We start from the raw sequence: 25,693 nt of genomic DNA on the forward strand, positions 1-25,693 counted from the left end.
GGGATTTGGGACTGGGAAGCTTAGTGGGTGTGGAGCGGGTATTGGGCGGAGGTTCCCGAGCCCCAAGGGGGTACTGTTCTTTACGGAGGCACTGGCGGTACGTCTCTGGGCTAATGCCGGTCTGATCTAAAATGGCCGCTTTCACCCGGGCATACTCCAAGGCCTCCCAGGGATCAAGGTTGCGATAGGCAGTATGCGCCTGTCCCAGTGCTCTGGGGGCCACCGAGCAGCAGTGGCAACCCGCTCGAACGTGACCAGGAATGCCTCGGGGTTGTCACCTGGTCCCATCTTAGTGAGGTGAATTGGTAGCCCCCATGAAGCCTCTCCAGATCCTGCTCCAGTGGGTGCGGGGGCTGGGGCTCCCGGCGGGCGCAGTAGAGTTGCCACTTGTTGGACTAGGCGTTCCTGTTGCAATTGTTACTGGGCAGCCAACTCTCAAAGGAGCTGCTGCTGTTGTTCTTGGTGCTGGGTCATCTGCAACTGCTGCTCGCTGGCCATCTCCTGCATCATGTGAGCCTGTTGTTGTCACTGTTGGGCCACTTGCTCTTGCTGATTCTCCAGCATCCACTTTAGAAACTTCTCTATATCCATCTTGGATGGCGGTGGGGCTCCAGTCGTCTAGATTCCCTCCAATGGGCCTTTCAGCAGGTCCCGGGCGTTGCCCACATTCTTCACCACACGTAACGGTCCACGCCCCTGGGTCAGGGCAGCGTGGCCCATCGGTAACAGTCTATAAAGCAGCCCTTTAGTGCAGGGCAGCACAGCCTAGCATCCAGAATCTATAGAGCCACCCTTTGATGCAGGGCAGTGGGGCCGAACAGCCGGAGTCTATAAAGCAGCCCTTTGGCGTAGGGCAGCGTGGCCTAGCGGCCAGAGTCTGTAGTGCCACCCTTCAGTGCAGGGCAGCGTGGCCTAGTGGCCAGAGTCTATAGAGCTGCCCTTTGATGCAGGGCAGCGGGGCCTAACAGCTGGAGTCTATAAAGCAGCCCTTTGGCACAGGGCAGCGTGGCCTAGCGGCCAGAGTCTATAGCGTTGGGGCACCCCTTATCCTCGACCCAGGGCCCTAACAGTGGCGTAGCAGCTTGCCACTGGCTCAGCGGGGGGGGGGTCCTACCAAAACATACTGAGTTTCCCCAGGGGGAGGTACCACTCCGTTACGCTCCCTGGGTCACTTCCTACCAGAGTCTGTGTTGGGGTTTCCCATGAGATGTCGGGTCCTCTGTGTTCGGCAGGACCAGTCGTCTCCAAGGGTTCCTCCAATCGCCGGGGTGCAGGCAGGCCGTGGACGGCTTCGATTCCCGGTCCCAGGAGCTGTGGCTGGCCCTCTGCAGGAGCTTCCCAGGCAGGTCCTTCCCCTGCAGACTTCAGCCCAGAATGAGCTGGGCTTCCTCCCTTTATAGTACTAGAGCACTTGGAACATGCCCAGTCTTGCCAGGGTGGCGGGACTTCTGCTGTCAATAACATGGGCGTAACCCTGGCTGGACTAGTGTGGGGTAAGCAGACCCCATCACACAGACACAGGGAAGCTTTTTAAAAATGCTCAAAGTGATCTCAATTCAAAACTCAGTACACTTATCCACAAAGAAAAAACATATATATATATTTTTGGAACCCAAGGAGTTTACCATCTAAATTTGAGACAGGACATAAATGGTGGTGATGAATGGTAGGAATTGTATGTGCAATAATGTTATATAGTTATGCAGGTTAGGCATGTTCATATGTGTTAAGGCTTTGGGTTTTGTAAGAGCTATGGAAAAATAAGTTGTGAGTATTTTTGAATCACTTCATTGTGGACACTGTGAAAGGGGTGAATTCTCGACAGGGCCAGCTCCAGGCACCAGCTTGCCTGATTCTCGAGAGATTTAACCGGGGGAGGGGGAATCGTTGCTCAAACAAAAGAGCATTCCATGTGCTCAGGAGTTCTAAACTTGAAAGGTGTTGGGGCCTGAGCCTGCAAGCTCTTACTACGAGTAGTACACTGACGGGGCACTTGTTTAACAGAGACCATGTAACAGTTTGGGACAGAAAGCGAAGAATATCCTGTTCATTTGAAAACCTGAAAAGGGAACATAGATAGGCAGAATGTAATTACTGGGACCTATTCATGGATTAGTACAGTGGGTAACCAATTAAAAAAACATTACCAGCCATTACTGCACTATGTTGCCTGAGATGCCACCATTATTTCCTGTTTTGAATATTTAACACACAACCAAAGTCTGACTAGTAAAGCTCATACATGAGACACTATAAACCAAAAAAAAAAATAAAGTTCCTGAAACTTCTCCATACACCTCTACCCCAATATAATGCGACCCGATATAACACGAATTAGGATATAACGCGATAAAACATTCTGGTGGATCAAAGCAAGTTCGATATAACGCGGTTTCACCTATAACGCAGTACGATTTTTTGGCTCCCAAGGACAGCGTTATATCAAGGTATATTTATGTGACTATTTTTAAAATCCAGACTTTTATTAGCAAAAACAAGTGATATAGACTATAATGAGCCTGAGAGACTGAAGTCTTTTCTTTAGCCATGGAACAGGCTAGTACACGCAGCAGTAGTGCCAATGTTTCCCAACTCTGATTAAGGGGTGAGAGGATATACTTCCTGTAAATCCATTCAGTCCTTGGAATCTCTGCTGGTTTTGCCAGAAAAGACAACAGTTTTGATTCTTGTTTTTGTGGTATGACCACCTGTTCACTGCAAACTGTACAAAGAGTACCAATTTGCAAACTGATTTCAAAGCGATCTGATGATAACATTAACCTGGGTTGGAGCTGAATCAGTGACCCAAAGGTATAAGATTAAATATTCTGTTACCACTCCCCTTAAAACCTTACCTACTGTAAAGTAGCATTATTGGTCACTGTCATAATATTAAAGTATACCATACAATAAAAAAGCTAATATATTTAGATAGTATACAACCAAGAATTGTGAAACATAAAATAGAGGAAAAAATATTTATTTTGTTTCTAGGATGTTTGTCTTCTCTGAGAACAGAAAAGAGGGATATTGCAGAGAAAACTGAGGTGGGTAAATTACAGCCTGCCATTTTAAATCTTAACTTCTAAGTAAATTTAATCTCCCTTAATCCCTGTTCACATTTTTCTTGCAAAAATGATGTTCACTACTGTTACCACCCACATCAAAGCCAGGAAAACTTATCCAAAGTACAATAGCTATGTTTTAGAAAAATTTTAAGCAAGTCACCTGGTCAAACTAAGGTGCTTCTGAAATAACCAGGCTTTAGTGGGTAATGAGGGGAAGAAATCCACAGGTCTGCTTAATCAGTTTGAAGCAAACAAGCACACACACTGTAAACCACTTTGTATAAGCTGTCTGACCTCTAGAACCACTGCCACTTTATTGAAAATACTGTAACTGGAGAACTAGAGAAGTTTTCAACAGCAACAAATAAGTTAATTAGAAATATAACAAGCAAAACATGTTCTCTGGAAACTTACAGAAAAAGGACAGCACAGGCAGGACATTTAGGAAAGCTCTAGTGATAAGAATAACAACTTTTCCTTGTTAATACAAATTAGCTTGTCAACTGTATTACACTCAAAGGTAAACTATAATTAAATTAGTTGACGGAACACTGTCAAACCTTGGGCTGCTGAGACTAGTGGCACTGAAATTGGAAGAACAGCATTTATGGCACTTCATGCTGTTCTTCTGACCTACTGCCTTTAAAGTTAAACAATAAACATACTAAATGTTTTAAAATCAGTAAGTGAATACAGTAGGTCTTTAAGGAAATGTATTTAAAGCTTACAGTTTCTTTAATAACCAGCTTATCCTGTAGCATCATATTTTGATTCTACTAGATTAAATATGTACTGTCTTTACACTGATTTAATTTTGATTAAAGGTCTTGGAAAGTAAGGTCTTGAGGTCTTACCTGCAAAGTAAACATAACTCTTTAAAATGTCACTAAAATTGAGTGGCTGAAACTACAGAAGCCAGGGAATGTCATTGCACTTTTGGCTAGACAGCATCCTGACTAGTTTTGATACTAAAGTTAAGATGGGGGGTAGGGAGGAGGGAGAATGGTGAAAGGCAAGCTTCCATACCACAACATAGGATGCAGCATCAAAGGGTACTGTCCACTCATTACATGAGAATTCTCTGGGGGGGTTAGGGAGGGGAGGGAGAGGTTTAGAATACTGTATGATTAGTGTTCAGATGTTTTATCAAATACTTGTTCAGCTGCAAACATTATGCTGAAATGTCATTAAGGATGTATTTTAAAGCCTCAAATGCAAACAAATTAAGAGCTGTGGATGAAAGTCTAGATTGGCACATCAACTTCAAATTGTACTATTGTGCACAAAAAGAGTACAGGCAAACCACCACTACTGTATTTAAGACTGGAAGTTCAGCCTTGGCTTTTATCTGTTGCTGAGTAATTCATGACTTTTCTTTGTATACGTATATTTAAAGAACAAAAGAACCTATAATACAAGCTTATAAAACTTCCTACATAGGACCTAATACTATACAATAGACTTCAGTCCTGAGTCCTGAGTATGTAGCTGGCAATTCCCTAGCCCACAGCAAGCCAAGATAACCAGGAGAAAGTTTGCCTCCTGCAGAAGCCCCAAAACAATATCTAACAAAACTCTGTAGTACCAAGTTGTGGCGTTGCCTGGCTGGGTTAGTGCTCATGCAGATAAATTCTCTGCAGAAATTCGGGCAGATCCTCAGAAGGTATAAATTGTTATAGCTCCATTGAAGTTAATGGAATGATGACAATTTACACCATCTGGTGGATAGGGCACCCGTAGGGGCAGATCCTCAATCTCGGGTTGGGAAATCTAAATTCCTACAGCTCTAGAACTCTTGGTAAACTCTTGGCACTGCCACAGGGAAGGGGGTGACACATGGGTCTGGCTGGCTTAAACAAATGAACTGTGCGTTGTGGTGCATCAGAGATTAGAACCTTTAACAAAACAAGTGGAACAAGTGGAAGTTTTGAAAGAGAAAGACCAAAGACCTTTGTTTTAAATCAGTCTCCTAAATAAGTTGAATTTCTATCATTTTAATTTTAGTGGCTTTGGGGAAGATTTTCAAAAGCATAAATGACAGGCATCTAATTGCCAATAGTGCCTTTAAAAAGCTGCCCATTTATTTTTATCTTGAATGGATAACCATTGTGGGGAAAACAGAAATGTGGCTGACTTTTTCCAGCAGATGGAAATATAGTCTATAGGGACTACAGAGTGTTTGATTCTAAACATATATATGTAGTTTAGAACATAAATTTAACTTATCCACACCTATAGAAGCCCAGAAAGTGTAATGTTTCCAGCATATGCATCTCTCCAGCTCATATTAACTCCTTGACGGGTCTGAATAACTCAGAGGCACTAAAGTGTGGGTTGAAGGGGAAGAGGATGCAGGGTACATTTCACATTCTTGATGCACTTCTGTTTTGTAACAGCTACTAATTCTCTCAGAATTTCCTTCTTTTTGCCTTTCTGACACACAGTAAAGTAAGGTTATTTTTATGGAGGAAGGACTAAGGCACAGGACTGGGAGTCAGGACAACCAGGTATTATTCATGACTCTACAAACTCTGTGACCTTGGACAAGTCAATTAACATCAAAATTTGAAACTTTTGGCCTTAAAATTAAACAGACAAATAGAACCATCCTGATTATCAGAGATGCAAAGCATTTGGTAAGTAAAATAATGTAAGTTCTTTGGGGTAGGAACTGCCAATATCTGTGTATTTGTATTGTGCCTAGAACAAAAAGGTCTCAACTCGGTTGGCCTTTAGGGGCGACAACATGTCTTAATCATTTTAGTAGTGGCTGCATTGGTAGTGTGTCCATAGATAAGTTTATCTACACTTTCCAATATAAGCTCAAGTCACTTACAACTCTGCCAAAGTTTAACCATATGGACCAAAGTTTTCCTTAATCTCTTTTCGGAGTTGTTTTTGAAAATTTCAGCAAGAACAGTTGTTTCAGAGAATGGGTTTAAGGAAATTAGTCAATGTTTGTGGGTTTTGCCCCCAATCATTTCTTTGAGGAGATCTAGCCCCTTCCAGGGTTTAGACTAGGAACTTTAAATTTGGCAGGTGGATGATCCTGGAGCCAGAGAGGTGCCTTTTGCCCTCCCTGTGAAAATCCACTCAGACTTGGCTAAATTATAAACCACAGAAAATCCCTATTTCAGCATGCTTAGTAGGAGGTGTTAGACACTTGCTGCTAGAATCTTAGAACATTTCTTCTGTTCTGAGCATGGTCCCAGGCCCCAATAAGCTCTGGACAGGACACTGGCAAAGCAGAAGTATTCTGCAGGCCAAGGTACACCACGCAGGAATCAAGGATTTGTCTGTACAAAAGCTTAGTTCTCAGCAAGCCTGGGTGTAAATCTATGCCACAGTAGCCTGCTGTGCCCCATGCGGACCCTGCTGCTGTGCACTAAATGTTCCGTAGTGCACTTTGACCTCACTTTGAAATGGGAGTAGTTGCACATCAGCAAGGTTCACATGGACACATGGGGCGCAGCAGGCTAGTGCGGGGTAAATATACATACCAGCTTGCAGTGAACTAAGTGTTCATATAGACAAGCCCCAAGAGGAGACCATGAGTTCTAATCTCAGCTTTCCCACTTACTTCTGTGAATAATTCTGTGCACTTCACAGCCCTTGTTGAGCAAGGCCTCATACCCAATACCTTGTGAAGCAGGCAAATATTGACCTATTGTATAGATGAGGGTAACTGAGTGATTGCACAAAACTGCTTCTGGCAGAGTTAGGGATAGAAACCAAGCTTCTCATATGACAGACCCACATCCACTAAGGCCTGGTCTACACTATGAGTTTAATTCGAATCTAGCAGTGTTAAATCGAATTAACTCTGCATCCGTCCACACAATGAAGCCATTTATTTCAAAATAAAGGACTCTTAAAATCGATTTCTGTACTCGTCCCCAACGAGCGGAGTAGCGCCGAAATAGATATTGTCATTTCGAATTAGGGTTAGTGTGGCCGCAATTCGATGGTATTGACCTCCAGGAGCTATCCCACAGTGCACCATTGTGACCGCTCTGGACAGCAATCTGAACTCAGATGCACTGGCCAGGTAGATAGGAAAAGCCCCGCGAACATTTGCATTTTATTTCCTGTTTGCCCAGCACAGGTGACCACAGAAAGCTCATCAGCACAGGTAACCATGCAGGCTGATAAATGAAAAAGAGCACCAGCATGGACTGTACGGGAGGTACTGGATCTGATCGCTATATGGGGAGAGGATTCAGTGCTAGCAGAACTTCGTTCGAAAAGACGAAATGCCAAAACTTTTGAAAAAATCTCCAAGGGCATGATGGAGAGAGGCCACAATAGGGACTCAGAGCAGTGCCGCGTGAAAGTCAAGGAGCTCAGACAAGCCTATCAGAAAACAAAGGAGGCAAACGGTCGCTCCGGGTCAGAGCCGCAGACATGCCGCTTCTACGCTGAGCTGCATGCAATTCTAGGGGGGGCCGCCACCACTATCCCACCTCTGACTGTGGATTCCGAGGCGGAGGTAATCTCATCAGGCACACCTGAGGATTCTGAGGATGGGGAAGAGGAGGAGGAGAAGGACGAGCTTGCGGAGAGCACACAGCACTCCGTTCTCCCCAACAGCCAGGATCTTTTTCTCAGCCTGACTGAAGTACCCTCCCAAGCCAGTACCCAAGACCATGACCCCATGGAAGGGACCTCAGGTGAGTTTACCTTTTAAAATATAAAACATGATTTAAAAGCAAGCATTTTTTAATGATTAATTTGCCCTGAGTACTTGGGACGCATTCGCGGCCAGTACAGCTACTGGAAAAGTCTGTTAACGTGTCTGGGGATGGAGCAGAAATCCTCCAGGGACATCTCCATGAAGCTCTCCTGGAGGTACTCCAAAAGCCTTGCCACAAGTGCAGCCTTATTCCATCCTCCATGGTAGGACACTTGACCACGCTATGCTAGTAGCAAGTAATCTGGTATCATTGCATGACAAAGCCTGGCAGCGTATGGTCCCAGTGTTTGCTGGCATTCAAGCAACATCCATTCTTTATCTCGCTGTGTAATCCTCAGGAGAGTGATATCGCTCATGGTAACCTGGTTGAAATACGGGAATTTAATTAAGGGGACAGAGGTGGCCGTTCCTACTGGGCTGTTTGCCTGTGGCTGAAAAGAAATCCTTCCTTGCAGTTAGCCAAGCACGGGGGGGAGGAGAATTGGCGCTGAGCTTTTCACATTTGGTTAGCAGGGATCTTCCCTGATACCAGCCACGTGGTGGGGGGAGGGGTACAGCGATCATCCCAGATAATTCATGGTGGGCGGGGGGGAGGGGTGTTAGTTTAGTTTCTGCAGGGATCTTCCGTGATACCAGTCACGCGGTGGGGGGAGGGATAAAGCGATCATCCCAGAGAATTGGATGGGAGGGTTTAGTTTGTTTTCTGCTGCTAAAGGTTACCAGGAAAACTACAGCACTCAACGGTCTTTGCTTGGTATGTGGGAAAGGAGGGCGCAGAACCTGAAAGACAATGGCTTACCATGGCCGCATCCAAGCCGAATTCTGTTGCCCGGACCTGCATCTGTGATCTCTAACACCAAAGCCACAGGCACTCAATATTAAGATGCATAATGTGACCTTGTATTGAAATCACATGTGCTATGTAATGTGAATAGTGTTTGTTCACCGTGAAAGAGTATAAGCATTGTTCTGTAAAATGTATCTTTTTAAAAACTTCTTTCCTTTTTTCCATCCCTCCAGCAGCTGCACATTTTTCAAGCCTCCCTTCTCCGTCCCAAAAGCTATCTCAGATAAGGCGGCGGAGAAAGAGGACGCGAGACGAGATGTTCTCGGAAATAATGGAATGCACCTGCAATGAAAGAGCTCATTTGAATGAGTGGAAGGACACGATATCTAAGTACAGGAAAGATGCCAGTGAACGTGAGGTCATGAGAGACGCTTGAGATGAGAGGTGGCAGGCTGCAACTCTGGGGCTGCTGCGTGATCAAACGGACATGCTCCGGCGTCTGGTGGAGCTTCAAGAATGGAAGCAGGATCACAGAGTGCCGCTGCAGCCGCTGTATAACCTCCCTCCCCCTCACCATGTTCCATAGCCTCACCCAGATGTGTAAGAACGTGGGGGAGGAGGCTTCGTGCACCCTCCCAGTCCACCCCAGTGGACAGCCCAACCAAAAGGCTGTCATTATACTGAATTTTTTCAGTGGCCTTTTACTTCCCTCCTATTCTCCTCCCAAACCCCACCCGGGCTACCTTGTTGGTTCTCTCCCTATGTTTAATCAATTAATAAAGAATACATGATTTTTAAATGATAGTGACTTTATTTCCTTTAAAAGCAAGCTGTGATTTAAGGGGGGAGGGTGGTTTGCTTACAGGGAATGAGTCAATCAAGGGGGCGGGTTTTCAACAAACAGAACTTTCACACCGTAGCTTGGCCAGTCATGAAACTGGTTTTCAAAGCTTCTCTGATGCGCAGTGCTTTCTGGTGTGATCTTCTAATCAGCCTAGTGTCTGGCTGCGCATAATCAGCAGCCAGGCGATTTGCCTCAGCCTCCCACCCCACCATAAAGGTCTCCCCCTTACTCTCACAGAGATTGTGGAGCACACAGCAAGCAGCAATAACAATGGGGATATTGGTTTGGCTGAGGTCTGACCGAGTCAGTAACGAGTGCCAGCTACCTTTTAAACGTCCAAATGCACATTCTACCACCATTCTTCACTTGCTCAGCCTGTAGTTGAACAGCTCCTGACTCCTGGCCAGGCTGCCTGTGTATGGCTTCATGAGCCATGGCATTAAGGGGTAGGCTGGGTCCCCAAGGATAACTATAGGCATTTCATCATCCCCAATGGTTATTTTCTGGTCCAGGAAGTAAGTCCTTTGCTGCAGCCGTTTAAACAGAGTAGTGTTCCTGAAGACGCGAGCGTTATGAAACCTTCCCGGCCAGCCCACGTTGATGTTGGTGAAACGTCCCTTGTGATCCACAAGTGCTTGCAGCACCATTGAAAAGTACCCCTTGCGGTTTATGTACTGGGTACCCTGGTGCTCCGGTGCCAAGATAGGGATATGGGTTCCATCTATCGCCCCACCACAGTTAGGGAATCCCATTGCAGCAAAGCCATCCACTATGACCTGCACATTTCCCAGACTCACTACCTTTCGTAGCAGCAGCTCAGCGATTGCTTTGGCTCCTTGCATCACAGCAGCCCCCACAGTAGATTTGCCCACTCCAAATTGATTCCCGACTGACCGGTAGCTGTCTGGCGTTGCAAGCTTCCACAGGGCTATCGCCACTCGCTTCTCAACTGTGAGGGCTGCTCTCATCTTGGTATTCTGGCACTTCAGGGCAGGGGAAAGCAAGTCACAAAGTTCCATGAAAGTGCCATTACGCATGCGAAAGTTTCGCAGCCACTGGGAATCGTCCCACACCTGCAACACTATGCGGTCCCACCAGTCTGTGCTTGTTTCCTGGGCCCAGAAGCATTCCACGGCTATAACCTGCCCCATTAACAGCATGATCTCCAAAGTGCTGGGGCCCACGGTTTGATAGAATTCCATGTCCATGTCCTCATCACTCTCGCTGCCGCACTGCCGTAGCCTACTCCTCGCTGCCTGGTTTTGCAGGTTCTAGTTCAGCATAAACTGCACAATAACGCACGAGGTATTTACAATGTTCATGACTGCTGTCTTGAGCTGAGCGGGCTCCATGCTTGCCGTGGTATGGGGTCTGCACGGTTCACCCAGGAAAAAGGCGTGAAACGGTTGTCTGCCGTTGCTTCCCTGGAGAGAGGGGGAGGATGTACCCAGAACCACCCGCGACAATGTTTTTGGCCCCATCAGGCATTGGGATCTCAACCCAGAATTCCAATGGGCGGAGGAGACTGCGGGAACTACCCACAGTGCAACGCTCCGGAAATCGACGCTAGCCCCAGTACATGGACGCACACCACCGAATTAATGTGCTTAGTGTGGCTGCGTACATTCGACTTTATACAATCTGTTTCCAAAATTCGAATTCTGTAAATTCGGATTAATCACGTAGTGTAGACATACCCTAAGTCACACTGCCTCTCGGGGAAAAAAAGTACCAAGTCTTTGTGCGTTGCTATGCTGTTTGTGACTATTAAAGCACACTCCTCTACAGATCAAGGATTACTGATTCCCCATCCTTCTCTGCTATCTAGCAATAGCTGTGTAAGAGATTGGGAAAGAGTTACTTCCCCCTCTAGTGCTGGTTCACCAAGAATAACAGTCTGCTATTGGTACCACTCACTCCTTTAGCACAAGTGAGAGAAGTTTGTGCAGGTCATGAGTAGGGTTGCCAGGCGTCCAGTTTTCGACCAGAATGCCCGGTAGAAAAGGGACCCTAGCTGCTCCAGTCGGCACCGCTGACCAGGCCATTAAAAGTCCGGTTGGCAGTGGAGCGCGAGCCCTAGCTCTGCATGGCTCCTGGAACCAAACGCAGGTCCTTGCAGCCCCTAAGTGCATGGGTGGTCAGGAAGGCTCCACGCACTGCCCCCGCCCTGAGTGCCAGGTCCACCGCTCCCATTGGCCGGGAATTGCAACCAATGGGAGCTGTGGGGGCAGTGCCTGCGTGCACAAGGGCAGGGCATGGAGCCTCCCTGGCTACCCATGCGCCTAGGGGCTGCAGAGATCTTGCGGACACTTCCTGGGAGCCGCACCCCCCCCACACCCCAACCCCCTGCCCTGGTCCTGAGCCCCCTCCTACACCCCAACCCCCTGCCCCAACCCGGAGTCCCTCCCACACCCAAACTCCCTCCTGGAGCCCGCCCCCCCAACACCCTGCCCCAGCCCTGAGCCCCCTTCTGCACCCCAAACCCTTCATTTCTGGCCCAACCTGGAACCCGCACCCCCAGCCCAGAGCCCTATCCCGTACCCTAAACCCCTCATCCCCGGTCCTAACTCAGAGCCTGCACCCCCAGCCAGAACCCACACTCCAACCCCCTGCCCCAGCCCGGTGAAAGTGAGTGAGGGTGGGTGACAGCGAGCAATGGAGGGAGGGGGGGATGGAGCGAGTGGGGGCGGGGCCTCAGGAAAGGGGCGGGGCAGGTATATTTGGTTTTGTGCGATTAGAAAGTTGGCAACCCTAGTCATGACCTGTTAATGACCCATGAACAGGGTCAATATGCTTCCACATGACTGAATCTTTCTTTCTTTTATTTATAGAAGTTTGCAGAGTGAAGCTCTCAAATGTTAGGTAATACTGGCCTCCTGGGCTATATGCATTATGATAGTATACAATCACATAATTAAAGGCTATTTGTTCTATGTGATTCTTTGCCTCATTCAAGTGCACAGGATGGACAATGAATGAGGCAGAAGAATCAAAAGGAGAGAATGTTCTCTCTAAGGCACTGGACCAGAATCAGGAGAGCTGGATTTTGTTCCTGGCTCTGTCACAGTCTAAGCAATAATGAGACTCTCTTCCTTCATATATGCAAAGGAGCAGAAAAAAAGTTGCACAGGCAACCTTAATACGGGCATTGTCCCTTAACTTTTCAACCTTAGCTTTCTTTTAACTTGTTTTTTTTTTTGTATGTTATATATATATATATATAATTTTAAAAGAGTTTGGGAAACTAGTAGGCATTTCTTACGAGAAATCTTGGGTCATCTTAAGGAATTAGTCAATATTTTATTATTTTAATAAAATAATTTTACCAGGTTAAACCTGCTGTTAAGCCATTTTGAAAACAAATCTATTGCTTGGTGCCTAACTGAAATACAAACTGTGGAGCAGCAGATGCATTTTAAGAATACCCAGCAGCTCAGTTCTACATCTGGTCCAGCAGCAGAACTCACAGCATCTGACTCTTTTGAAAACAGTATCTCATTCTTTGTTCTCCACTATAATAACCCCATCTTAAAAGCTTGAAAATTAATGTATATTCAAACCTCCCAATGTTTCTTACACCATTTTCCAAACATCACTTTCTTCCCTGTCTTTCTAATGGAGCAAAAGCCAACATGACTCAGTTTTGTTTACTTTGGACTAGACTGAGCCTTTGGGTTTACTCGTTGGTCCTGAGGCTGGGGCAGCAAAAAAACTGCAACTCCTCAGAACAAGCTCTGGGCAGGGCTTGTAGCTCAGTCACTATTTCTCCCCTGTTTCTCCCTTACCATGTCATGTCTACCTCATTCATGGGGCAGCTCACACCTATTGCTCCTGGGAAACTCTGCTAGCTGATGTATTTGGTGGGACAGGGCATACAGCCATGGCTCCTCCCACTTCCCATCTTCTTGCTCGCAGAGGGAAGCACTGGGTGTGCAATTGTTGCTTTTCACTCCTGTGCACCCAGAACTGAAATCCAGGCAGCTTACTCCCCGCAGGACCACACAATCTCATCCTGTCCTGTTTGTACACCAGAAATTACCACACAAGCACCAACAGTCCAACTTCCACTCCTATTGTTCCAGCACAGAGAAGAGGCCAGAGAGGAAGCAATGCAGAAGTGAATATTTGGAAGGAGAATTTCACACCATATAAACTAGATGCTTTCGAGAGCTAAAGTCTAGAGAAACTGACTTCAGCGCCTCTGCTCATGAGAGCAAGTTTCCAATTTCACTGATCAGTGGATTTTTCAAACCCTGCTTATTTTAGAAAACTTGTTCTGAAATCCAGCTACTGAACCTATAAAAACATCACCTTGTATGACTGTGACAGTCTTGAGTATTATTTTTACACCTTGAGCATGCTGGATTTTATAAGAACTGCATGGTTTGCCAAAAAGACACAGGACAGCAGTACAACTTCTCAGACTATTCAACATAATTATGTGGGGTGATAGCCAAGAAAGGATTACACAATATTAAAAGCCAATGCATGTGATACAGTGAGTGACACTATGCAAGTTACTACAGGAGAGGAAACAAAAGTAAAGATGATTTCTTAGCAGCAGGAGTAGCAACCAAAGGCTTCTGAGTAGTCTCCCAAAGCTGCAATACAAGCGCTAGCACGTGCTGCACACTTCTCATAGCTCTCAGAATAGAGCAGTTGTTTCTGTTAACCAGCATCTTTAAATAACAAACGTAATTGGGCTTGTGTCTCTTCTAGCTTTAGCAAAGTAACTCTGGAAGACTTCAGCAGATACAATAATAATAAAATACTTATCTCTTATGTCAAGTATCAGAGGGGTAGCCGTGTTAGTCTGGATCTGTAAAAAGCAACAGAGAGTCCTGTGGCACCTTTAAGACTAACAGATGTATTGGAGCATAAGCTTTCGTGGGTGAATGCCCACTTCGTCAGATGCATATCTCTTATGTAGCACTCTTCATCAGAAGCTCTCAAAGAGCTTTACAAAAGAAGGTGAGTATCATTATCCCCAATTTACAGATGTGAAAACTGAGGCACAGAGGTGAAGTAACTTGCCCAAGGTCACCCAGCATACCAGTGCCATAGCCAGGAATAAAACTCAGGTCTCCTAAGATACAATCCACTGGTCTACCTGCTAGGTCACATTGTCTCACTTTATATTATATTACCTATTTAATGTTTTATAAAGGAATTTTACTTCCAAATTGCTTGCCCTACCTCAATTAACTTTGGATTTCTCGTAAAGAAGATGGTATTCTCTGGTTGAGAAAACAATACTTCCATGCCTCTGATAACCCACACGGAAAGCAAAACAATAGCTGTTTCGGTTTTGCAGACTTGAGCCAGATTCTCCTGCAAGGTCCACATTGTTACCATGGACTGGCAAAAGGTGCTCTAGTATCAGATACTAGTTGAGGAGGCCTTTACATGGTAACTAAGGAGATGTCTTTGCTACACCTTGGGCTCTTAGTTGGATATTACCTCCACCTCCCTCCCAGCCATACATACAACTTTCTTACCAGAGTTTGGTGGTATTTAAACCTGGGCTAGCTGGCCTGACTGGACTTGAGTGCCACTTTCACTTGGGCTGCCCACTTTCCAGTGAGGATGCAGGCTAAATCATTGGAGTGTGGATAGTCCTCCAATGCCTTCCTACAATTCCCTGCTGCAAACCCAATTCACTGTGAAAGAATCAGTGTCTCAGCTTATTGCAGCACAAAGACCCATTGGATGTGTCCCCAGAAGTTCTAGCAACACACACGTGGGGGAAAAAGAACAGGAGTACTTGTGGCACCTTAGGCTAGATCTACACTATGGCGGGGGAGGGGGAGATCGACCTAAGATACGCAACTTCAGCTATGTGAATAGCGTAGCTGAAGTTGCATATTTTAGGTCGACTTACCTGGCTGTGAGGAGGGCGGCAAGTTGACCGCTGCCGCTCCCCCGTCGACTCCGCCAGCCCTCTGTGGAGAAAGAAGTGGTTCAGGACTATTTAGAAAAGGTGGACGAGAACAAGTCCATGGGGCTGGATGCACTGCATCTGAGGGTGCTAAAGGAGTTGGTTGATGTGATTGCAGAACCATTGGCCATTATCTTTGAAAACTCATGGCAAGCGGGGGAGGTCCCGGATGACTGGATAAAGGCTAATGTAGTGCCCATCTTTAAAAAAGGGAAGGAGGAGGATCTGGGGAACTACAGGCCAGTCAGCCTCACCTCAGTCCCTGGAAAAATCATGAAGCAGGTCCTCAAGGAGTCAATTTTGAAGCACTCCGAGGAGAGGAAAATGATCAGGAACAGTCAGCATGGATTCACCAAGGGCAAGTCATGTCTGACTAACCTAATTGCTTTCTATGATGAGATAACTGGCTTTGTGGATGAGGGGAAAGCAGTGGACGTGTTATTCCTTGACATTAGCAAAGTTTTTGATACGGTCTCCCACAGTATTCTTGCCAGCAAGTTAAAGAAGTATGGGCTGGATGCATGGACTATAAGGTGGATAGAAAACTGGCTAGATCACCGGGCTCAACGGGTACCGATCAATGGCTCCATGTCTAGTTGGCAGCCAATATCAAGTGGAGTGGGGCTCCTGGGGCCGGTTTTGTTCAAAATCTTCATTAATGATCTGGAGGATGGCGTGGACTGCACCTTCAGCAAGTTTGCAGATGACACTAAACTGGGAGGAGTGGTAGATACGCTGGAGGGTAGGGATAGGATACAGAGGAACCTAGATAAATGATAGGATTGGGCCAAAAGAAATCTGATGAGGTTCAGCAAGGACAAGTGCAAAGTCCTGCACTTAGGACGGAAGAATCCCATGCACTGCTACAGACTAGGGACCGAGTGGCTAGGCACCAGTTCTGCAGAAAAGGACCTAGGGGTTACAATGGATGAGAAGCTGGATATGAATCAAAAGTATGTTCTTGTTGCCAAGAAAGCTAACGGCATTTTGGGCTGTATAAGTAAGAGCATTAACAGCAGATTGAGGGACGTGATCGTTCCCCTCTGTTTGGCATTGGTGAGACCTCATCTGGAGTTCTGTGTCCAGTTTTGGGCCCCACACTACAAGAAGGATGTGGAAAAACTGGAAAGAGTCTAGTGGAGGACAACAAAAATTATTAGGGGGCTGGAGCACATGACTTATGAGGAGAGGCTGAGGTAACTGGGATTATTTAGTCTGCAGAAGAGAAGAATGAGTGGGGCTTTGATAGCTGCTTTCAACAACCTCAAAGGGGGTTCCAAAGAGGATGGATCTAGACTGTTCTCAGTGGTAGCAGATGACAGAACAAGGAGTTATGGTCTCAAGTTGCAGTGGGGGAAGTTTAGGTTGGATATTAGGAAAAGCTTTTTCACTAGGAGGGTGGTGAAGCACTGGAATGGGTTACCTAGGGAGATGGTGGAATCTCCTTCCTTAGAGGTTTTTAAGGCCTGGCTTGACAAAGCCCTGGCTGGGATGATTTAATTGGGGATTGGTCCTGCTTTGAGCAGGGGGTTAGACTAGATGACCTCCTGAGGTCCCTTCCAACCCTGATATTCTATGATTCAATGTGGTTGCTCACATCCAGGCTAAACTAATCAGGATGCTCAGAAGCAGTTGCCGATCGCTCAAATGAACTCTGCAATGAAAACTTACCATAGGGACACTCCTTAAATAAAATCAGTTCTGGGTTTTTTTCTGACTTAGTTATAAGGAATAGAACTGCCCACAGGACTCTTCAGTGTGTACTTCCTAGCAATCATTTGTAATCTAAGTCTTTTATAAGAACTTTACTTTTGTCATTTTTCAATAATATCATCTTCTTCAATATGATGTTTCAAATTTATGAAGCACTGATTTCAAAATTATTTCATGGTACCAACTGCTATTGAAAATCAGCTTTGTTGTTGCTACTCTTGTCTCACAATCTTATATTACTTCAAATGGAGTTTTTGCCAGCCAATCAGATTTCAGGATAGCTAACCAGTAATCACTAGTAAATGTTAAAAAAGCAATTGAGTCTCTTCAGACAGCAAGAAACAAGTTTATAAATAAAAATGGAGCATACTTCAGATTGCTCTTTTCTAGAAGAAGTTGGGCACTGATTAAAGTCAGCACAAAAAGCTGTTCTCCACCCTAATCCAAATGCAGCATAATAAAAAGATTAAATCTACATCATTTGTTTGCTCTGACAGTAATTTAAAAACAACTGTCACAAGATCATGGTCTCCTTCTTGCATCAGTGTCTCTAGAGCAGCAAGGCTGTATTATTCTGTGATGTCCTATTTCACTACCACTATCCATTCTCTTTTATATATTCTTTAGTGGCAACTTCAAAAGAGAATTTTCAGAGCACTCATTTCCTTCCTTGACCGGAGCTCATATACTAGTCCTGACCCCAGAGAAACTCTCCACTGATGTTAATGGGAGTTGTGCATGTAGCCAGAGGGCAGTGTGTGGCTTTAAGTATCTCTTTGGTAGCATAATTTGTCATCATCATACCTGGGGAAAAGTAAAAGGAGCCTCTTTATGAAGTCCTTGGTTTATAACATGTCCAGCACTGAAGGGATATTCAGTTCTGGCCATTCAGTTTTATAGTGTTTGCTCACTTATTAGTATCATTCATGGATATAATGTGGCTGCTCTGCAAACTCATTTCAGTGTCAAGTATCCTATAACGTACATCTCTCTTACTATGTTTTATAATTTGGGGTATATATTTAAATTGAGCCTCTATTATGGTGTCTTTAAAAAGTTTCCATGCAGCTTGCTGGGATTTCACTTTTGGCACTGTACCTAATGTAACCCTAAAAAATGTTCCAGACAGCTGAAATATGTAAGCCCAACAACTCATTATCAGAGACATCTGTCACCTAATATAAAATGTTGGCATTATAAAATAGGTAGCTCTTCATTCTTTTCAGAAGTGTTTTTGTGATATTAGAAAGTCTTACTGTGATTTTCCAAGTACATTTGCTGTTTGGAGGGTAAACTCCAGGGAATCCTTCACTCCCAATAAACCCTGACTCTCCAGACAGAATTCCTCCACATGTAAAAGCAGGCCTGGGAATAAAAAAAAATACTGCTTAGTTTAGAAATATATTCCATCAACACTTTCTATAATACTGAAGATGGAAAGACTATTAACCTGTGTAATCGGGGTGTCAGCTAAAATGTTGATACAAAAATGTACAGCAACTTTAAATAAATGATTGAATAACATTAGCAGATATTTAAATTGTAGTATGGTACAACTTTTAATGCACAAACTGAGGTATGGCTAGAATGGACAGCTCAGCCCTTAAAAATTTTAGATATAGTGCTGCATGCTGTTATACTTGCACAGTTTGTTCAAGCTTCGCCCTGTTCATAGTAAACAAAATAGGAGGGGGAAATACCATAACAAATTTATATTTCTATAAAAAGCACACTTTTCCAGCAGATAAGTCATTAGAGAATGTAAAGTTAGGTTCCCCCCCATCCCATTATTCTCACTCTATTAAAATGACAATTTATCACAGAATTCTAAAGCAAGCCATCTCATAGATTTTTTTTCTATACTGAGAATACCAGGACCCGTAATTCTCCATCAATGCAACTCCTGTTTGCATCACAGCATCCATTTGGAGCTGCACTGGTGGGAATTATAGAACCTAATTTTGCCTAATGGTATTGATGGGTAATTAGGCCCTGGTTCAGCAAAGCATGCTTAATGTAAGCTCATCCTTCATGCTCAAGTACTTTGCCATGGTTGTAAAACTCTTTGAGATCACTGAAAAGGTGATATGTAGCAATGCAAAATCAGTATTAAAAGACAAGAATGTGGCAAACAGCCAAGGTGGTGGGCGTTGTTTTTCTTCCCATGAATCCACTGCTGGCAAATTTATTCATCCAAGAAATTATATAACAGGGTGTTTGTTTTTAATTTCAATATCCCCCAAAATAAAAATAAAAAAACAATCCCTTTGAAAGTATAACCAGAATCTTTTTTTCCCCTTCAAATTAAATACAAGAAACTGAGGTGGTTGGGCTTTTTTTGTACATGCCAAGAAATGCTAGAATGTGTTACAAGAAAAGGGTAGTGTTTCTGTGCTCCTTGTTTCTCTTTCATTAGAGGAAAGTAGAACAGAGGAGACCCTGACTACTCTTCACACTTCGTAATTTGCACAAATAATGCTGATCTCAATGCCCTACTCCTCAGCAAGTATTTAACAGCAAGCTGCTGGGGTGATGTCTCATCAAGATTTTATTATATATACTGCACAATATTTACTGGTATAGGTCAAGTGTTAGTTAACTTGAGCACTGTAATTAGATTCTACTCAAGGCTTTGATCCTGCAGTCAGAACTGACTGCACAGATCCTGGTGCCAGGAGGGGTATAAATGAAAAAAAAAAGAAATCTTGTAATACAGTATCCCTGCTTTTTCCTGTTCTTGTCCAGTCACTTGTTAATTTGCAACGTTCAGTTGTTGCAATGGGCCTTTCAGTCATTCTGTGAATTCCAGACGTTTTACTCTCACTTGTTAATAGCAGAATGGGTTGATTTAGATGGGAATTCGTTAAGGTTAGTGCCCTAGATTCTTGCCCTTTTGACTCTTCCCTCTGGCACAGGCTCATCCCCTCCCGATGTAACACATGCCAAAGAGCCTCGGATCCCATCTTTCCCCCAGCCAGGAGTGGGGACCAGGGGCTCTGGGTCTTTCCTTCTCTGACTGACACCTCTGTCCTCCTGCCTCAGAGTCGCCCTGGTCATAGCCAGCGAGCCCAGCCGCCCGCACCCACCGTTGGCGCCGTTCTGTGGAGAACAAGATGTTCCTTCCCCTTCTAGGCAAAGAAGGGGCTGCAGCTCACCCACCCCTACCGCGGCACCAGGCGAGGCGCCTGCCGCCCCTTGCCCCAGCACAGCCGCCACAGCCGGACTGGGAGCAGCAGAGAGGCTGGCTGGGGAGGCGCCAACAGGGGCAAAAGCGCGGGGCGGTGCCTCGGCGCCCCCTCGTGCTCTTGCCTAGGTGCCGCGAGCGCCTGCAAGGCTCGGACCCGGAGGTGCGAGAGCGGGAGCCGCAGGCGCCACGACGAGGCGGCTGTAAGGGCAGGCAGGAGTCTGGGGGGTCGGGAGGCAGCGGCAGGGGGCAGAGCTCAGCGTGGCCCAAGGGGCAAAGCAGCGGCTGGAGGGGGCGCCCCCACGAGCCCGGCGGCGCTGGCCCGACGAGCCGTTACCTCTGTTGCGGCGGCTGCTGGCGGGAGAGCTGAGCGGCGGCCAGCAGGAGCCCCAGGCCCCAGGAGCACGCGGCTGGCCTCATCGCGGGCGCCCCGGCTCGCCTGTGCGGAGCGGCGGCTCTGGTGTGGGGGGCTTTTAAAGGCAGGTTGCAGGCTCGGCCGCCTCTCCGCGCGGTCCCCCTGGAGGAGTTTCCCTGGCATCGCGCCGCTCCGCGTGAATATCCCGGTTGTTCTTCCAGGCGAGGGGAGGAGGGAAGAGGCTTCCCCAGCCCAGAGCTCGCACCCACCCCCCGCCCTGCGCCCCGTGCTTGGAAAACTTCCCTCGGAGCCCGGGGGCAGGAGTCTGCTGCCCAGAGACTCGGCAGGACCATGCCGCTCAGAGCCCCTGCAGCCCGGGCTGCGTCTGCCCCCTGGCGCGGGTCTTGGGCTGGCAGCGGCGGGCTGGGGGAGGGAGGTTACTGTGGGTGTCCAGAGCGAAGGTCACCACAGACCCCTGCCTGGGCCAAGTGTGAAGCCCCGTCCGGGCAACACAAAGCACAGAGCCACTGCTCAAGCGGCTGTAAACATCCAGCTCGGGTGGGGAGTGTTTGTTTAACCGCTAGTCCAGTTCCTTGGGCTTTTTTATTAGTAGCAGCGAAACTGTAACTTTGTGATTCCTCCTTTTCCTCAGGAGCGGTCCTGACAGTTCCTTCGTTTCAGGGACAGCGGCTCTTTTTTCACAAGAAACTTTTACATGTCTGATCGCAGCTGGGGGATGGGGAAAATCTTCCCCATCCTTCAAAAACTCAGTTACTGTATTGGCAAAGGGGAAATGATTTCCCATAGTGAAGGAGGAATGTGTATTTAAGTTCAGCTCTCAAATTTCAGGTAATTTGTAACTGTCATGTTCAGTTATGTGGGGCCTGAGGAACTGATCAACCTTACCGTCCTCAACAGAAAATGAGTCTGTGCCCTGCATAGTCCTGAGAATAATCCTACATACTATTTACCGTACACACAGATGGACTGCACTAGTACCTGGACATGCACAAGAAGCCTGAATTAATTTACATTATCAGGAATGTTTTAAAAACCTACTAATTATCTCAGAGAAATGAATAATTACATCATGTTTGTAATGCAGGGTTTTGCATTTCATAATGTGGCACACCACACCAGTTTTGTTTATACGGAACACAAATAAACTCAGTATCATCATCTGTACAATTAAATACAGCTTTGTCAATATTTGTAAAATACTAGTACTGCTTTCAAAAAAAGTATTCTTTAAAATTCTAAAGTAAATTAAAAACGTCATTTTGTTTACCTATGGTAAATATTGACTCATTGGAATAAGGTAGCATTTAAGATCTGACTGTAACAAGGGTACTCTTTAAGGCTCTGTGGGGACTACTAATCTAGTAAAGTTAAGCACATGTGTAAGTGTTTGTAGAGTTGGAGCCTAAGTTAATTAACTGAGAAAAGTAGTGAAAAAATGAAATCTTAGTATTATTGTAGCTATTTTTTTAAGTTTACCAAGAACCAAATAGTAGTTAAAAACATACATTTTATTTGGAACAATTATTGCAACCAACATTATAATCTTGAATGTCCTTCGTTTAAGATCAATATCCTTAAAATAAATGGATTAAAAAAAATAAACTAGGACAGACTGGACACTAAATAAACACATGGACAAGAGTGAAATTAAATTGCCTGGGCAAGAACCTAGAATTTTACTTTCTTATGTGATTTCTGGTGATAATTTAAGCCTAAAATGTATCCAGTCTTTTATTCATCTACACATAAAGATAATATTTTAGGCTCACATGAGTGACATTATACAGCACAGACATAGTGTGTCTTGGTACAGCCAACTGCAGACTGGACTGAAAGAAATCGGACAGAACTGCACTAGTTCAGAAAACTATTAATAGCAAAGCAATAATGTAAACCTATTTTATGGTTTATTAACTTCTTTTGTTATCTGTTAAGCACTTGACATGCTTACCTAGGCACATAATGCAAATAAGGGAAGTAAGTCCCCACCTCAAAGAACTTACAGTCTAAAAAACAGACAGAGATAAGACCAGATGCACAGGAGATCCCTAGGAAGGGTCCTATAAACTTAGAATTAAAAAATAAAAAACCTTCTCTCTCTCTCCTTTGACATACTGCTGGAGTGAAGAAGACATTGAGCTTATGCAGATTAGTGTTGGTCTCATGGAAGGAGCGAATCCTTGGGAGAATTTGAATCGGCAGAGGTGGGAGCCTGCCCCACTGGGACTGGGAGGGTGTGAGGAATGAGATGTAGCACAGAAAAACACTAGGCAATGAAAGGGGTAGTGATACTGACACTGGTAGAGTGAATTGGCGGGAGACTGATGGGAGATGCAACGGAACAAGATCTGAGCTGTGCAGGGCCTTGGAGACAAGGATAATTTAAAAGAGCAGTTAAGGGGTAGTCGATGCAGGGATTCAAAGAAGGAATTGACATGGTTAGCTCAGTTTGTGAGGGAGAGAATGTTAGCAGCTGTATTCTGGGCTGACTTGAGGTGCGTGATATGGGAAACAGGGAGGCCAAAGAGGAGGAAGTGAACATGCCTTGGCCAATAGGCTTGTGTTTGTCAGCTCGAAGATTAAATAATATAATACTATTATGTATATTATGTATATTTTAATTTGGAAGAGAATGTAATGCTGGAGATTGTTGCCAGTGGAGGTCAAAGTCCTTGGCCAGTTTACAGACCATACATACTACAGGCAGAAGTATAATCTCCATCTCTTCCCCCCCCCCAACCCCCAACACACACATGCTTCCCCTGGTCCTATCAATGTGTTTCTGACTGTGGAGAAGACCAACCATTTAGGGATGAGAAGGTGGTTCATTCTTCGTGTCCATCAAATATTTGGCCTTACTGCTGAATGGCAGAGGGTGTTGGTTATAATGGTGGCTTTTCTGAAGCACATGCTTAGGGCCAAATTTTCAAAGACCTCATTGCATGTGTGCTGTGGCAGTAAGGGCACAGCATTTTCTGCACCCCTCCCAAATTGTGCTGGTTACTGTTTTCAGATCTATGGGTGTGCGCAGGGAGGCTGAAAGTTAGGGCTAACAAGAGTGTATCCATTCACAGCACAGAGAATTTGAAAAGAGGCTTACGAATGCTATTTTGCATCCTGCTATTTCTGCACCTCTTCTTCCCTCTTTCTTAGGACAGGCCTAAGAGCAGCATTACTCTTTGCTGCCCTTGGCTCTGTTGGACACACCCTATATTACAGGCTGGAAACAAGGCATATACAGCAACAGAGGGTCCTGTGGCACCTTTAAGACTAACAGATGTATTGGAGCATAAGCTTTCGTGGGTGAATGCGTCTGACAAAGTGGGCATTCACCCACGAAAGTTTATGCTCCAATACATCTGTTAGTCTTAAAGGTGCCATAGGACCCTCTGTTGCTTTTTACAGATCCAGACTAACACGGCTACCCCTCTGATACAAGGCATATACAGTAACTCCTCACTTAATGTGGTAGTTATGTTCCTGAAAAATGTGACTTCAAGTGAAACCATGTTAAGCGAATCCAATTTCCCCATAAGAATTAATGTAAATGGGGGGGTTAGGTTCCAGGTCAATTTTTTTCACCAGACAAAAAACTATATATTATATATATATATACACACAGTATACGTTTTAAACAAACAATTGAATTCTGTTCACAGCTATGATGATTGTGAAGCTTGATTCAGGTGGTGTAGTCAGAGGGTGGAAGAGGGTGGGGTATTTCCCAGGGAATGCCTTGCTGCTAAATGATGAACTAGCACTCGGCTGAGCCTGCAACGGTTAACACATTGTTAATGTAGCCTCTCACACTCAACAAGGCAGCACAAATAGAGAGTTAATAACGTAGCTGAATTCGAAGTACCTTACTCCGGACTTACCGCAGTCCAGACGCGGCCAGAAGTCTCCCCCCGTCGACGCCGCGTACCCCTCTCAGCGAGCTGGAGTACCGGCGCCGACTGTGAGCACTTCCGGGATCGATCCCAGAACATCGATGGCGTGCCGCCGGACCAGCCGGTAAGTGAAGACTAGGCCAGAGACAGACACACACCTTATGTGTGGGAGAGAGAGAAAGATGCACACTGCCCCTTTAAGTAAGCTGACCCACTCTTAAGTGCATTGTCTTTTTAAGTGGATCAGGAAGTTGAGACAGCAGCTGCTCCCCCAAGCTCTCTCTGTCTCCCTCCGTGTCCACACCCTGCTCTATATGGAGAAGGGGTAAGCGGGGTGCAGGAGCAGGGGGAAGGGGAACCCTGACATTAGCCTCCCTCTTTCCCCTCCCCTCCCCCCATGCACAGCAAGCAGGAGGCTCCCGGGAGCAGCTCCAAGGCAGAGGGCAGGAGCAGCACATCACAGTGAGGGGAGGGACAGCTGAACTGCCCAGCAATTGATAGCCTGCTGGGCGATTGCTGCACAGGGAATTTAGGGGAGCGGGGAGCTGATAGGGGGCTGCCGGTCCACCCTGGTTACAAGCCCCCACCAGCTAACTGCAATGGACTGCTCTTCCTGCAAGGGAGCATTGCACAACTTTAAACGAGCATGTTCCCTAATTGATCAGCAATGTAACAACGAAACAACGTTAACTGGGACGACTTTAAGTGAGGAGTTACTGTAATATAAAATAAAACTACACTTAGTAAATGTAAATAACATTGCAGAAAGCAGTTTAACTATGCAGCAAACAACTCAACTATGAGCAGAAACAGACAAGACTGTTTGGTCTCCATCAGCTGTAACAGAAGGAACAGAGACGAAAAAGGGCTCAGTAAGCAATTAAAGTTTTTTTAAAGTGTTACCACTGGTATTAATCCTAAACTACTCCAGTAGTGTACGTTAGTATAGTCTAGAGTTGGCATTCCCATCAGTCCCTTAGAGGTTAGATCTCGGCAAGAGAAAACAGTGGAAGGAACAGTAGTGAACTTTTAGATTGCATGCAAAATATATTAAGTTATTTAGGTTGCAAGGTCAAATGTTCAAGAGTTAGGAAATGCCAGATTTATGCTTGCCCATGCAATCTTAATTATGTCCCATTCTGTGTCTCACTTATGCACTAAATGAGGTAATTCTGTGCAAAAATTGTACGTGCTTGTATA

The 25,693-nt window shown here is 45.5% G+C and overlaps 1 protein-coding gene across 1 annotated transcript in view; it reads right to left on the reverse strand.

Annotated features, from left to right (window-relative positions):
* Window positions 1-20,740, reverse strand: part of PCOLCE2 (procollagen C-endopeptidase enhancer 2) — a 50,051-nt gene extending 29,311 nt beyond the window's left edge. The window contains exons 1-2 of the mRNA XM_034782289.1: window positions 20,565-20,740; window positions 18,300-18,408 (exon numbers count right to left, since the gene is read on the reverse strand). Coding sequence (XP_034638180.1) covers window positions 18,300-18,408; window positions 20,565-20,647 — 192 coding nt within the window. The 5' untranslated portion in view covers window positions 20,648-20,740. The remainder of the gene's footprint in view (window positions 1-18,299; window positions 18,409-20,564) is intronic.
* Window positions 20,741-25,693: the final 4,953 nt, after the last annotated feature.

Source organism: Trachemys scripta, chromosome 9 (genome assembly GCF_013100865.1).
Source record: "Trachemys scripta elegans isolate TJP31775 chromosome 9, CAS_Tse_1.0, whole genome shotgun sequence".
NCBI classification, from domain to species: domain Eukaryota; kingdom Metazoa; phylum Chordata; order Testudines; family Emydidae; genus Trachemys; species Trachemys scripta.